This window comes from Eubalaena glacialis, chromosome 19, assembly GCF_028564815.1.
Source record: "Eubalaena glacialis isolate mEubGla1 chromosome 19, mEubGla1.1.hap2.+ XY, whole genome shotgun sequence".
In the NCBI taxonomy this organism is placed as follows: domain Eukaryota; kingdom Metazoa; phylum Chordata; class Mammalia; order Artiodactyla; family Balaenidae; genus Eubalaena; species Eubalaena glacialis.
Genome location: NC_083734.1, coordinates 48812452 through 48826697, shown reverse-complemented (window position 1 = coordinate 48826697; position 14246 = coordinate 48812452). Strand labels below are relative to the sequence as shown.

At 40.6% G+C, this 14246-nt stretch overlaps 1 protein-coding gene across 4 annotated transcripts in view; it reads right to left on the bottom strand.

Moving 5' to 3' along the window:
* MAP3K3 (mitogen-activated protein kinase kinase kinase 3) overlaps positions 1 to 14246 on the bottom strand; it is a 69303-nt gene that overhangs the window by 44603 nt on the left and 10454 nt on the right. For 3 of the 4 annotated variants that reach the window (XM_061176540.1, XM_061176539.1, XM_061176541.1), the window contains exons 2-3: positions 8094 to 8215; positions 6391 to 6483 (exon numbers count right to left, since the gene is read on the bottom strand). In XM_061176540.1, coding sequence (XP_061032523.1) covers positions 6391 to 6483; positions 8094 to 8189 — 189 coding nt within the window. In that variant the 5' untranslated portion in view covers positions 8190 to 8215. The remainder of the gene's footprint in view (positions 1 to 6390; positions 6484 to 8093; positions 8216 to 14246) is intronic. The other variant, XM_061176542.1, reaches the window with a different exon arrangement.

Here is a 14246-nt window from a genome sequence, read left to right as displayed (position 1 = left end):
TCCACAACTAGCTCTGGAGTACCCCAAGTGCTCACCGCAGTTTGCAGTCCTGTCTGTCCCTACAGCTGGGTTACCACTCCTTTCACCTCCTCTTGCTCACAGCCCAGCACACCTTGGTGTAGCACTAATTATTATTATATTTTATTAATCGATTCTATTTTTAGAACAGCTTTAGAGTTACAGAAAAATTGAGCAGATAGAGCAGAGAGTGTCCATATACCCTTCTCCCCCCTCCACCCCCCCGTTTCCCCTATCAGTAACATTAGTATGGTACATTTCTTTTTGTTACAACGAATTAACCAATATTGATGTGTTAAATAAAGCCCATAGTTTATTCAGATTTCCCTTTCTTCCTGTTGATTAAAAAAAAAAATTTATTCCTCTGTTGATTTTTATCTAATTTTTTATAGTAATAAAAAACACATAACATAAAAACACATAACAATAGCTCTCATTCTAAACTGGGGCATTACATTAAGATGCACTTATGAAGGAATCCCCTCTGTCCCTTCGTGGGACTGAAGGAACTAAATTTATTTCATCGTGGGCCACAATCCAAATACTATTCTACTTGAATTTAGTGAGAAAGGGAATTAAACTTTTGCCTCAAACCACAAATCGCTCCTACTCAAGACCAACCTAGCCTGTGATTAGTAAGCAGTGTAAACAAAGACGCCTAGCCTTCTGAATCCCTTGTCTGATGTGGCTACAGCCTTTCCAGAGCAGGATGCAGGTCCATGACTGGCTTCCATGTACCACATGGTGTGCCCAAATCTGCCAAGTTCCTAAATCTGAGTGACCCCTGTCAGGCTGACTAGAATAGCCATAGATAAGAAAGTTCAGATAAAGCTAACTAGATTCAATTCCTTCCTGCCCACCATCCTCCTTGCCCCTCCGAGGCATTTCGCACTGGTAGCCGCGTCCTCTGTCATGAGGTTCTCTCCTCTTGCCTCTGTGACTCTATCCCAAGCCAGGGAACCTGCCACCACTCTAACCACTTCTGCTTCTTTGCTGGTTCCTCTTCCTCATGCCTTCTCACACCCCTCCCCCAACATGTAACTGTGCCTCAATGTTTGGACTTTTGGCCTCTGGATTTCTCTCCCTCTTCTCACATCTTCTCCTCAGCAGGAATTAAAAAATCAGGCAACCTCTAAATAGAAGATTCCCAAATCTCTATGTCCAGCCCCAATTTCTCAAGCGAAACCTCATCTGTCTGCCATGGATATAAGGCAGACAAGTCATTGTTAGGAATGCAGCACTAGAGTCAAACTGTCTGGCTTCAAATCCTGGCTCTATAACCTCCTTGCTGTAACCTTGAACTAATCTCTCTGTGACTCAGTTTCCTCATCTGAAAAGTGAAAATAGTGACAGTATCTATCTCATCGAGTTATCAAAATAATTAAATGACATAATTGGATAAAGATATGAGAAAAGTTCCTGACACATAATAAGTGCTCAAAAAATGGTAATACAGGTCCTTTATCCTTTAGCCAAAACCCTTCGGGCCGAAAGCGTCTCAGAAAGCACTTTTGGATTTAGAGAGGTAGTGGTACGTGTTCTGTATGTTAAGTGATGCCCCTCCAGGGGGAAGGTGTCTGGGCAGCACTCCATGGCAGAGAAGAACGCTCACAGGCATTCCGTGCACCCCTCTGCGCTGCTTAGCCTCTCCTGAAGTTAGTTTGGGATTCTGTAACTACTTCTGACCAGCAGCTGGGAACAAAGTTGAGTTCTACACTCTCTTCCCTGGTGTGCCAGGTCAGTGGAGCCACTGTCAGTCAGGGTCCTTCAGTGACTGTGGGGAACGCTGTCCTCCCCTTCCCTGTGCTGGCCATATCTGTACAGTCACTAAGATTTAGGGTTTACCTGTTAAGAGCAAAAGCTAGTTTTTGTATTGAAAAGTATGAATATTCACAATTAGTCAAATAAATAAAGACTGTAAATAGCCCTGTGTCCATTCAGGCCAAGTTTTGATGCCAAATGAATTTGCTGCAAATTTAAAAATAAATAAATAAAATTTTAAAAACACCTTTTAGTTTGCAGTACTCTCTGGATTTTAGAGTTGCAGATAAGGGACTGTGTACCTGCAAAAGCAATATACACACATACCTGCATACACTCTCAGAGTATTTCACTGTAATCGCAAACTCAACCTAGCCATGTGTGTCTGCATCAACTACCCTCCCAAACTAGTCCCCCTTCTCAGTGTTGCCATTTCAAATACTGGCTACAGGCTCAAACCTCTGAGTTCTGCTTGATTCTTTCTTTCTTTTCCCTTTCTCACAGCCAGACAGCAAGTTCCAATTCTCCCCTCCAGGGACTCCAGTATGAGACTCTGCGTCCCATTCTCTCAGTTGTCACTCTTGGAGCCCCTTTCCCCTCCTGAATTCCTGAAGCAGCCTCTGTACTTCTCAGCTCCCCCCTTCCAGCACATTCTACACTCCTCCACAGTTTCAGTCATCTTAACCACCGCTTTCACCACATCCCTTCTTTGTTCAAAAAGTAATCAGTGATACCCATGACCTATGGAATAAAGTCTAAGTTCTTTACTATCATTCAAAGCCCTCTGGAATTTAAGCTCACTCAGTTTACCTAATCATCTCACACTGTTCTCAAAGGGAACCCTCTCTCCAGCCAGATCAATGCCCACCTTATTTCCTGAAAGATGCCATATTCATTCCTTCCCCTAGGCCTTTAATAATTCAGCTTCCCAACCTGGAGTGCCATACTTCCTCCTTTCCACCTAACTAAACTCTTATACATCCTTCACTGCCTGGTTCCAGTGCCACCTCTTCCAGAAACGACTCCATAACTCCTTCGGCCCAAGTTCATCTTTCACTTTCCTGGCCTCCTGTGGCTCTCAGTATCTGTACCATATATTTAGGCATAGTCACATCCTACCTTAGTTTCTTTTTTTTTTACATATTTCTCATTTCTCATAAGACTGCATGATTCCTAGGGTACAGGGAATATAACTTATATTTCTTTGTCTAAGAAGGTTGAGTATAGGCCCATGTCGAACTGAATGGAGAGGTGCCACAGCTGCTGAGAAAAAAGTTCTAGTACAAAAATTCAGATCTAGGCAGGTTCAAGTCCCCTGCCCACCAGAGCTAATTTGGTGAAAGGAAGAGTGAGAGCCATGCCCAGGAGAAGGACAGTGCAGGCCTCCAGGCTGAGCTACAGATTTGGGAACTCAGGGGGCAATACGAGTAACCAACGATACCAAACTTAAGTAGACATGACCTTCTCAAAGTTTGAACTCAACAACTGAACATGTAACCCAAGAAGACTCCCAAGAATTCAAAAAAAACCTTTATTAAACAAAGGTTTGTGAACCTTTGACCTGGCAAAGGCCCCAGCTAGCCATTGTCTCTGGTGCCCGCTCTCTGATTCTGCAGTGCTCCCCCTCCCTGTAGTTGCTATATACCTTTGGCTCCCACATCTCTGGCACTGGAGTCCTTATTTTGCCAAAGAAAGTAAATAAATGAGAAGAAAAGAGCAACAAAAATAATTTTCTTTGTGTGACTCAGGAAAGTCCTAAGAGATCAGTGGAAGAGGTGATTATAAAGCAACCTTCTTCCCTACCCTAATTCTTTCTATATCCCCAGTCCCAGCATTGCGCCTGGCATGCAGCAGGGGCTCAGTGAGTATCTGAATAAATCAATGATGAAATAGTGTATTAGTTATTTACTGCTAGTTAATAAACTACCACACAAAAAAAGGAAGCTTCTTACAAAATAGAATATGAGGCTTGTATACTGTATTATGTTTTATTTTCAAACTAGCCAGCCTATCTTATCAACAACCCTTGAAAGAGAAAGGAAGTCCTGAAGAGTCAGGTCTATCACAGTAAAAGCAAAAGGCAGTCTGCTCAATCACTGACCCTGTGGAGGAACAGCTCCTAGAATTCTCCTCCTCTATAACTGATAGCCAAGAGCCTGCCCTTCTAGCGCTTGCTATGAAGAAAGCAACTCTTCCATTCTTAAGCACCCACTAGTGATCATCTGGAGGGTCAGACCCAGACCCTGGGCTCTGTTCAAGCCTCTACCTACCACCGTGATAAGATTCAAAGGAAACAGGAATCCATGGTAATAAGGATTCTACTTTTTCTTCTACTGGGACTTTCATATATCAGGTTAGCTTCATAAGTCTGCAAAGGACCATCTGATAGATAGTAATGTCAATCCAATAAAGGTAGAAAACCGCAACCCTTTCAGTTCCATGACAATCTGCATACTTCTGGTTAGAAGCTTTCACTAGCGCTCATACCCACAATGCCCGAACATAACAGAAGTGATGTAGTCACTACCACTTTACACCCGTACCTTGTTTTACAATGTATAAAATCTTTTATACTCTATGATCTTACAACAACTTTCAGAGGTAGACACTATACCTGTATTCTCAGATGGAAAAACTGAGGTTTAAAAAGGTTATCAGACTTACACATGGTAAAATTACTGTGACCGGGACAGACGATCTGGGTTTGCTTCCTGGCTCTACTTAATATCTTTGCATAAGCACTTTGTAAACTTTAAAGTATTATACACATGCTTATAGTTTAGCTTATAGTTGTTGTTATTGCTGTTAACTGTTGTTGTTGGAAGCACTCTCTAAACTGTAAAATCCCATGTTAATGGATTATTAACAACTCAATGACTTCTGGGCCAGTGCTCCTTTCACTACACTAAGCTGTCGCCCTCACAGAGAAATAGCACCTGTTGATAAAGGACTGTTAGTTGATGACTGCTAAAGGGTCTGCCCTTCATGGCCTATAAAACCATCCACAGGCCCCAGCTGAGGATGTGACACACATATCTAAGAACATGCAGCCAGATCTAACCGGCTGCAGGCTTCCAGGGACCTAATGTCCAGGTGGGAGAATACAGAGAGCGCAGATCCTAACTCTTAGCAAATAGCTGAATAACCAAGTGCCTCATACCACTGTACTTCCGTAGCTGCTCAGAATGCTTAGTTTTTCTCAAATGTATTCTCTTTTTCAATTAATTGCCTAGCTTGTTTACTCAGGGAAGAGGATATCTGAAGTCTTGCCAAGCAGAGGTATTAAATTACGATTTCCTGTACTTCCAGGCCTCAGCCCCCACACGATTCTGTCAGTGAACCCCCAGCTCCTGTGGCATTCCTTGCTGTGCCAAGCTTGAGCCCCATGAGGCTATGCCAATCTCAGCACTGCCATTCTCACTCTGAAGCGCTGCTTGCCTCTGCCAACATCATTCCATCCCTGAACAAACCACCTTTCCTGGTGGCCAAAACACTTGGGTACTTTCAACTGGGACTCTGCAATTTGAATCTTTAGCCCAATTTGACATTTCTTAGACCAATTTGGCATCTCTTAGCCATTTACATTAGGTTTTGATCTTTCAGTCCTCTCTCGTCCTAAGTATGGACCTTCTGACAGAAGAATTGCTACTGGAGAAAACCGTTTAATCCTATCCTAGGCCCAAGCAAACAAAAACAAGAATTTTTCAAAAGGGAATTCACTGTGTAAACTGTAAAGTCCTACGTTAACAGATTATTAACTTCTCAAGACTCAGGCTGGGCTCTTTTCATTACATTGAGCTGTAAACACTTCTCCCCCTAAATGTTCCCACCATCCCCATCTCACCCCATCCTTCCTTGGAAATGCAATCACTGAGACTCTCTCTCTCCTTCTGCTTTCACGATTTTGCTGAAGACTATTCCTCCTGGTCAGAAGCTGAACATCTGCTATACTTCCCAGGAGAGACCATTCTACAACCTTGACTTTATTAAGGAGAGAAGCTATTTTGACATTTTCATTGCCCTTTTACCCAATATTAGCATAAAACTTTGAGCTTCAATTTCTAAACAGCCATGCTAGTTCCAAGCTTCATATTCCCCCCAGATCCCCATGCCCCCTGGAATAGACTCTTAGCTGGGATTCCCACTGATAAGCTTATCACAATGCATAGAAACTCATGACCTGTGTGGTGGAACGAATGTACCAAGGAGATGTACACATCTCCAAGCATGTACTTAATTTCTTGCCCAACAAATCTACAGTCCCTTATACAGTATATAAAGTTGTGCTATCCAAGACAATAGCCATTAGCCATATGTAGCTATTTAAATTAATTAAAATTAAATAAAATTTTAAATTCAGTTCCTCAACTACACTGGGCAGTACAAATATAGCACATTTCTATCATCACAGAAGTTTACTGGACAGCACTGACCGAGGTTGCTTATGAACAATACTGTTGTGAGAAATGGTGACAGCACACAGGTAATGAGTAACCAGTGCTCCCTGCAAATCCACTAAAACAATTTGTCCAGGAAATGAATTCCACACTCTTCCAGCACTAGTAGATTTAAAAGCACATTTTAGCTTTAACGGGTAATTTTGTTCCTTACCAAAAATTTCTTTTTCTCACTGGCCCCTGCACATGAGCTTGTTGTTACTGTGGGGCTGTTCAGAAGGGCTGAGCTGCTGCTGTTGTGTTTTTTCTTTAAAAACAAAAAAACTGAGGTTAATAATTTGTATCCTTCATGCAACAGATAATGTTTGACGATATTCAAGTAAACTGTGGGTCCAAAGAGCTAGTACCGCTTGTTAAGATTATTTCCTCTATACTAGTCAATCCTTTTCACAGGCTTCTACCTTCATAACCACTGCCTTCACCCCAATAACACAGCAGCAGGCATGGTAAAAGATCAGGATTTTTCTTATAATAGCTTTTAGGCCTAAACAGGGTTCCTAAAAGGTAATCTCCCTTCAAGGAATGATCAGAGACCACTCCACCCCTCCTCTTCTCGGCAGAGTCCCTTTGGGCCTTCCAACTCAAGAAAGTTTCCCCTTTTCACCTACTAACTGACATCCACGCTAATAGTCCCATTTGGAGAAAGATCAGCTGACTGGAGCAGCGTTAACAAGCACACTCCACATAGGAAGACAGGAAGGAAAGTGAGGTCATTAGGCTCAAGCCTGGGGGAGGGGATTCACTTCTGGTAAAATGTTCCTTCCAAAAGCAGCTTTGAATAGAAGTGAGTTACAGCAAGTGAGAACCCACACAATTAGAATAATGTATGAAAACAGTACAAGAATGGGCCCTATTCTGTTGTTCCCCTAGTTCTGTAAGGTAAACACAAAAAATAAAAGCAGCTTTCTAAACTATTCCTTATGTTATAACTGAAACAAAAGGACTTGGGGTCCCTAGTTTTCCTAAAGGCAGGAAATACTCTGGGAGGCTATATCTAGCCAACCTCAGACAGAAAAAGTTCTAGCCCCTTATACTTTCTCCAGGAACCAAGAGTACTTCTGAAGAATTGGTAGACAAGGTGCAAATGAGGAGAGAGAAGGTTAGCTGATAACGAAGAGAACCACAAGGAAGGATATCATCAAACACACCAAACTCAGCCATCTGATACCCACTAGGAAGGAAAGCTCCCCGTCACTCACTCCTCTCTGTGGGCCAAACGGCCTAGGCAACAGGGAGGTCAGTGACACTGGAAGCGAGAAGAAGGTTCTCAACAGCGCACAAGTTGAAATGTTAACAAAATAGAAGCTGTTTTCCTAGAGAAGCACACAACTCTAAATAAAACAGGCACTCTCAACTACCTGAGTTAATGGGGGGAAACAACTGTAAACAACAATAACAAAATCACTCATTGTTACTTTCAGTATATGTTGTTTTATTAAATAAATTTCCCTTCCTAATTACATTTTAAATAAACCAATACTAAAATTAATTTTTCCTGAGTATATACTGTAAGATAGCTAAAAAGTTTCTGAGTTAGGGATCGTAAATATGGATAAAATATTTGCCAAATGATCAGTAAAGGAAAAAGTATATGAATACTGTCCCCATAATTAGCAAAGAAATTATTCTTACTCTCCACAGATGAAACACTATTTACAAGGTGAGATGCACAAGGCATTGGGACTCCAGATCACGACCCACACCTGGTTAGTACATATCACTTACCATTTAACAGACTGTTAAGGGAAGGGACCAACAGCATTCAAGCCTGTATCAGAGTATCATTGGCTTCTCACATATTTCCCACCTGAAAACCCCTCCCCAACAAATTTAGTTAACAGCCATGGCTGCACACACCTGCCTATTTGGGTGACCCGTTTCTTTGTTCTTCATGGTCTCATATCCAGGCACCCGGGGACGTCGGCTCATCTGGAGGGCCACCAGATCCTTCATGATTGAGTTCAATGCCTCCTGTTCGTCTGCAAAGAAAGAGAGCACATGGGCTAAGGTACTTTAATACAGACCACAGAAGTACTTTCACAAATTATACGACTAATACTCAGGGAGTTCTGCCCAGGTGAAATGAGAGACCCTGTAACTATAATCACATGAATTTGCTATCTGTGAAAAGTAGATAACTGAGGTCAGACTATGGCGATTTGAATTTTAATGGATTCTTAACAGCTCTCCAATCAGATTTCTGGCAGCAATACCTACCAATTCACTGGGGGCAAGGGAGGTGTTCAAACAGACCAATTCTTCCAGTGCCAGAGAAACTCAACCAGGAAAAACAGATGAAAAGTTGGAGTGAAGAACAACACAGCACAGTGTAGTAGGGTACTGAGTGAAAAGATGAATTCATGGGAGAGCTGATTATAGGACAGAGTCAGTCAGACTTATTCCTAAACTATCGTACACAGGAGAGCATACTTAAAAGGTGCCAAAGAAGGACCTCAGGTCGCTGCTTTGAACAAAAGTTGCTTTACAAGCCTAGCCTCTGAATGCCCCCTCCCAACTCTTTACAAGTTTATAGGCCTTCTGCTTCCCACAGGGAAGTCAAAAGGCAGTTCTATTGTTTTTCTTCCCTAACTGACCAAGCAATGCATTGTCTCTGCCATACTGGTATTACTTTTAATCCCCCTTTCTTGACATAGCATAGAGCACTAGAGTTCTCATGCATTGAAGACAACTGGCCAAAACCCAGAACCTAAACCAGCCCAATTCCATGTTTTGCAAAATCCTCCTAGGTCCTTCAAGAGATCCTTGTCTACTCAAATAGCACTGGGGAGTTGGAAATAAATCTGCTGATCTGCAAAGAAACATGAGGAATGAGCTGTTACACTTGCTTTAGTGACAAATGAGTCACTTAGGGACTTGGGGCACACCTTAAAAGAAGTACAAGACTCCACCCACAGACTGTGCCTATCTTCTGCGCTTTATCACTGTCCCTTGAAAATACTCTAATACCCTGTGGAAAGGAAAGAGCAGCATGGAGTATAGGAAGTAAAGCGGCGTTATTTGGCTCTCCCCTCTTCCTAGACCAAATCTGCTCGGATGCCCTACATGCCCTCTGAGGAGGTGCAGGAAAGGAAGGAGAAGGGTGCCCCTGAAGAGATTTTTGTCTTCTCAGAAAAGTAAAATTAGATTTAAGACTTGCAGGAAAAACACCAGTAGAGTAGCTTCCCAACTAATTCCACTTCAAAATATATACAAAAGTATGAGAGTGATATCGCTGTAGTATGAAAAGAATGAGGTAAATGAGATAACGAATGAGGAAGTGGGTGTCTACAGAAAGACCTCTGTCAAAATTAAAACACATACATCCCATCAATTATTTTATACTTTCTCACAATTTACCTATAGGCTCCTTAAAGGGAACTTGCTTGGTTTTTGTTTTGTTTTTTAACCTCCCAACCAAGATTTTAAAACTAGAGCATAACATCTAAGCTAGGGTGACTAGCTTATATTCATGTATAACACATATATATAGGCTTATATATTAAATTGGCTTATATATCATTAAATATTATATATGTATAAATTTATTGGGCCAACTGTAACAGTAAATTGGGGTCATCATGATTATGACGAGGTGGGTGTTTTCTGAGGAGCATCCAGTGATAGTCCTAACAGCAGAATGCATGTAGTTTTCAGTATCAAGGTAACCAGCCTTAGAATTGAGAATTTCAGTTGTCTCAACTCAGATATTGAAACAAGATGGATGTGAATATACACACACAGACACATGCACATGCTTTTCAAGTCAAATCCATGACAAGTATAACTAAAGAAATTGTTTCTAATTCTGTATAAGATGATGCTATTATAAGAGCTGGTTTATCAGGTTGACAAATTCTGTTTCCAGGAAGCTAACCAATGCCTGGCATTACTTAATGGACAAAAACTTGTTTGGTAGTTCCAGTGCTGAGAACACACTAGAGGAATGGTTTGGTTCTATATCTTGAAATCTAGGACAACTGACACAAGTGAAACAAAGTAATAGAATCTGATTTTGTGTCAAAGTTGCATATACTTCTAGAGGCAAACAGGTTCTTTTTTTTTTTTAATAAATTTATTTCTTTTATTTATTTATTTTTGGCTGCGTTGGGTCTTCGTTGCTGTGCGCAGGCTTTCTCTAGTTGCGGCGAGCGGGGTCTACTCTTCGTTGTGGTGTGCGGGCTTCTCATTGCAGTGGCTTCTCTTGTTTCAGAGCATGGGCTCTAGGCGCGCGAGCTCAGGAGTTGTGGTGCAAGGGTTTAGCGTGTGGGATCTTCCCAGAACAGGGCTCAAACCCGTTTCCCCTGCATTGGCAGGCGGATTCCTAACCACTGCACCACCAGGGAAGCCCTGGTTCTTAAACTGATACTTCAAACTGAGGACATGGACAAAGACAGGAAGCAAATCGAGTGGTTCTTTTAGGCATGTCTTCCTGGATTGGGATTTTAACTGAATTATCTGTGCTACCGTACGCATTCCTTAAAAAATAAAAACAAACAAACAAACAAACCTTTTAAAAACAAATAGCAGCTTTCTTAGAGTGCAGTAGTCAGTTATATGGACTTTGGAGTCAGAAAGACCTGGCTTTAAGAGGCCTTAAACAAATTACTTATTCTCCCTAAACCTCAATTTCCTCATCTGTAAAATGGAGATAATAAAAGTATCATTACACAGAGCTGCTGTGAAACTTAAGGGAAAAAACAAACAAACAAACAAAAACCTTACAAATTATTCCTCATGGTACCTAACACTTAGTAATGCTGAAAAAAATGCTGGCTATTATTATTAGCAATGGAGAAAAGGTTAATGTTGAAAAAAATGCTGGCTATTATTAGCAATGGAGAAAAGGTTAATGGGAAAAGACTGGAGGCCACAATCTATCCTAATATTTAATTGTATTTCTGAATTTTTATTATTAATCATTAACAATAACCATTTACTGAATACCTATCATGTATTATACATTAGACAGTTTTGAAAGATACTTTAAGGTATTCAAACTCTAGGGGTAAAAAGACAAAACACACAAATACAAGGTTACACAAATAAAGAGACTGAATTAGACAAGATACAAACCAGAATACATAAACACGCGTGTAAAAAAATTTTTTTACAGTGTGAGTAGCAAGAGATTATATAGATGATTTTACAGAATAAAGAGTTTTCTAGAGAAGCAAGCTGTTCCAGCTATGCAAGAGAGCTTTACAAATAAAGGAGAAGGACGTGAAAGCAAGTGAGCGGTGGAGGAAAAGAAAAGAAGGTCAGGGACTGATCCTCAGTGAACAGTAATGCTATCAAGTAGAGTAGGAAGAAGGTGTGCTGGCACAGAAGCCTTTAAGAGGATTGGGAAAAAACAAGAGTGACACCACAGAAGCTCAGACCAAAGAATAGCAGGGGCAGGCAGAGGCCAGGCAGGTCCAATAGGGTAGTAGAGGCAGAAACAATTTTACAGGGAATAGAGAAGCTGGAGATTAAAAGAAAATTGGAAGTAGTGGAAATCAACAATTCATTTATGAACTTTACACATGAACAAGTTGAGGCAGAGGTAACAGTATGCTATAACCTTGAAAAGATTTCCGAAGGATGGGGGTGGTCTGACACACTTAAAAGCTACCAGAAAGAAGCACAGAGGAAGAAGTTAACTCTAGAGATTAGGAGGTTAAGGATCTAGAGGTGAGGAATATGCATAGAAAAAGAAAAGAAGGGATCTATGAAACAAGGTTTACAGTTCAGGCTTAAAAAGTGGAAGCTCTTCAGCAGTCTCAAGCAGACAGCTATCCGTAATTATCCAGCGGCGTGTACTTTTCCTTCTCCCCATAGCCTGACCTAAGGCATGGGGGCTGCCAGGCAACACACTCGTCTCTCATTAGTCCCAGCAGGAAGTCACTCTTCCAGACTGAGCTATTACTTCTATCTAAAAGCAGGGTCTGAAGGCACTCCCATTTACAAATTCCCTTGGCTAAAAACCCAGAAAAGTTTCCAGAAGCAACATGTCCTTCGATAAACATTGTCCTGCATGATGCCAGACACTCACTCTTTTCCATATATACAACCCCCAAATCTAATCTTTGTTTGCATTTAACAAACTACTTCTTCACCTTGCTCTACCCAACTCTGCCAGATCATCTGATCACACTGCTCACTCAGGAGATCCTGTGCTGCAGAGTGTCTGTGAGTCAGATTTTACTCTGTTACTGTTCATGACATGTTACATACTCGCACTGCCTCCACCCTCTCCATACCTGGGCAAACATCATTTCATAGTAAGTATAAGCAAAAAGGTCTGATCCTCAATTTACAAGAAACATTTTTCCTTTTTCCTTCAAGGCCCTGGTTGAATCTTTGCTAGATCTCAAAGTCAAATTCTGGTGTTTATTTTTCTGTTTCTGGGATATAACTGCCCTTCAATATTAACTGATGACTTAAAATTTAAAAATACATATTATAAAGTAAGCTATTGCTTCCTCATAAAAATCAATATATCACCATCATATTTTATTTTAATGGTTAATGAAATTAACCTTAGAGGTCTGAGGACTATAGGATAATGTATGTCAATCCCAAAACTACAGAATTGATCTCTCCCTCCTATGTACCTTTACAGTTTTGACGAAGTACCTATAACACCTTATTGCACTTATTTGTTTACATGTTTTTGGTTCACCTCACCTAACTGTAACTTCTTAAACACAGGATAAACGTATGTACAGGGCCTAACACTATATCTGACACATAAGAGATGCTCAATAAATGGGCAAAGAAAAAATGGATAGCTTACATAGTCAGAACCAAGAAAACTGCTTCTTCCTCTATGTATTTCCCTAAGTAACGCTAAGTTGGACTGATACTTACTTTTTACAAATGCCTAAAATTCAGTTTTAGAAACCAACCATCATTTTGTAAAGTATCAGAAATCTAGTCGTGACATAGCCATATTGATTCATTAAACTGTGATCCCAATTTCAATCAAAACAGTTGCTAACCATTTAGAGTATACACAGGTGGTCAGATTCTAGCCAAACTGAATTGAGATTGGTCTAATTGGGAGCTCCCAACAGCCTTGAAACCCTAGAGACACAAGGCATCTGTAAATCACAATGATTCTGACTTCAAACCAAGTTATCAAACCAGAACCACAACATCCGAAATCCTATACTCAGTTCATGATCGTTTCCAGTAACATTTCCAAGTTGTTGCATATTTTTCAGTAATACTTCCCACTAAATTTTAGATTGCATTTATAGAGTCCAAATAAACACTAGTAAATTAATCTTAGGTGTTATTAACAGCATTTGCCACTGTAATTACTAAAACTAGGAGAGAATTTTGGTGTGACCAAGAAAAAATGACCAGTCAAGCCCAAATTTTTTTTTATAACCACATAGTATCAAAGCCAAAAAAAAAAAAAGACTATTTCCTATTATTTACAAGGATAAGTGTAATTTCCACTAGAAATTTACTGGGGCTAACAGCCAATACAAAATCTGACCTGTTTTCATTACCAACCCAAGTTGTCAAACAAGCTTGAGTCTGGGGCTTAGAACAGCTCAGGAAAATACGACTATTAACCAAGGAACCTCCAGGGCAGCGACTCAAATTAGTTTTAGTCCTTTCCTCACTGGGCTGGAGTTTAACAAGTATAAAAAAAATATTAATAAGTCTCTGCTTCTCTCTTATTACCACTTGAATTTATTTAGGACTGCATGCAGCAACTAAAGCATACTAACCTGGGAATTTGATTTTTCATCATTTATATCACCAAAATGGAAACTAGTATTTAAGAGAGACTCTGTGTGTGTGTGTTTCTACATATATGCTTGCTGAGCCCTATACAAAGCAAACTAAAGGCCAGGTTCTAAGAGAATTCAGTATCAGCTCTAATTGCATGTCAAGGTCATCTACTAAAAGGAAACAGAGAATGGTATGAGGGGAGAGTGCTGAAGAAAGCCAGGCAGTGGTTCTTAAATCAGCTTGCCTTATATACTGCAACCACCAGGCAAGTTAATTCTCCCC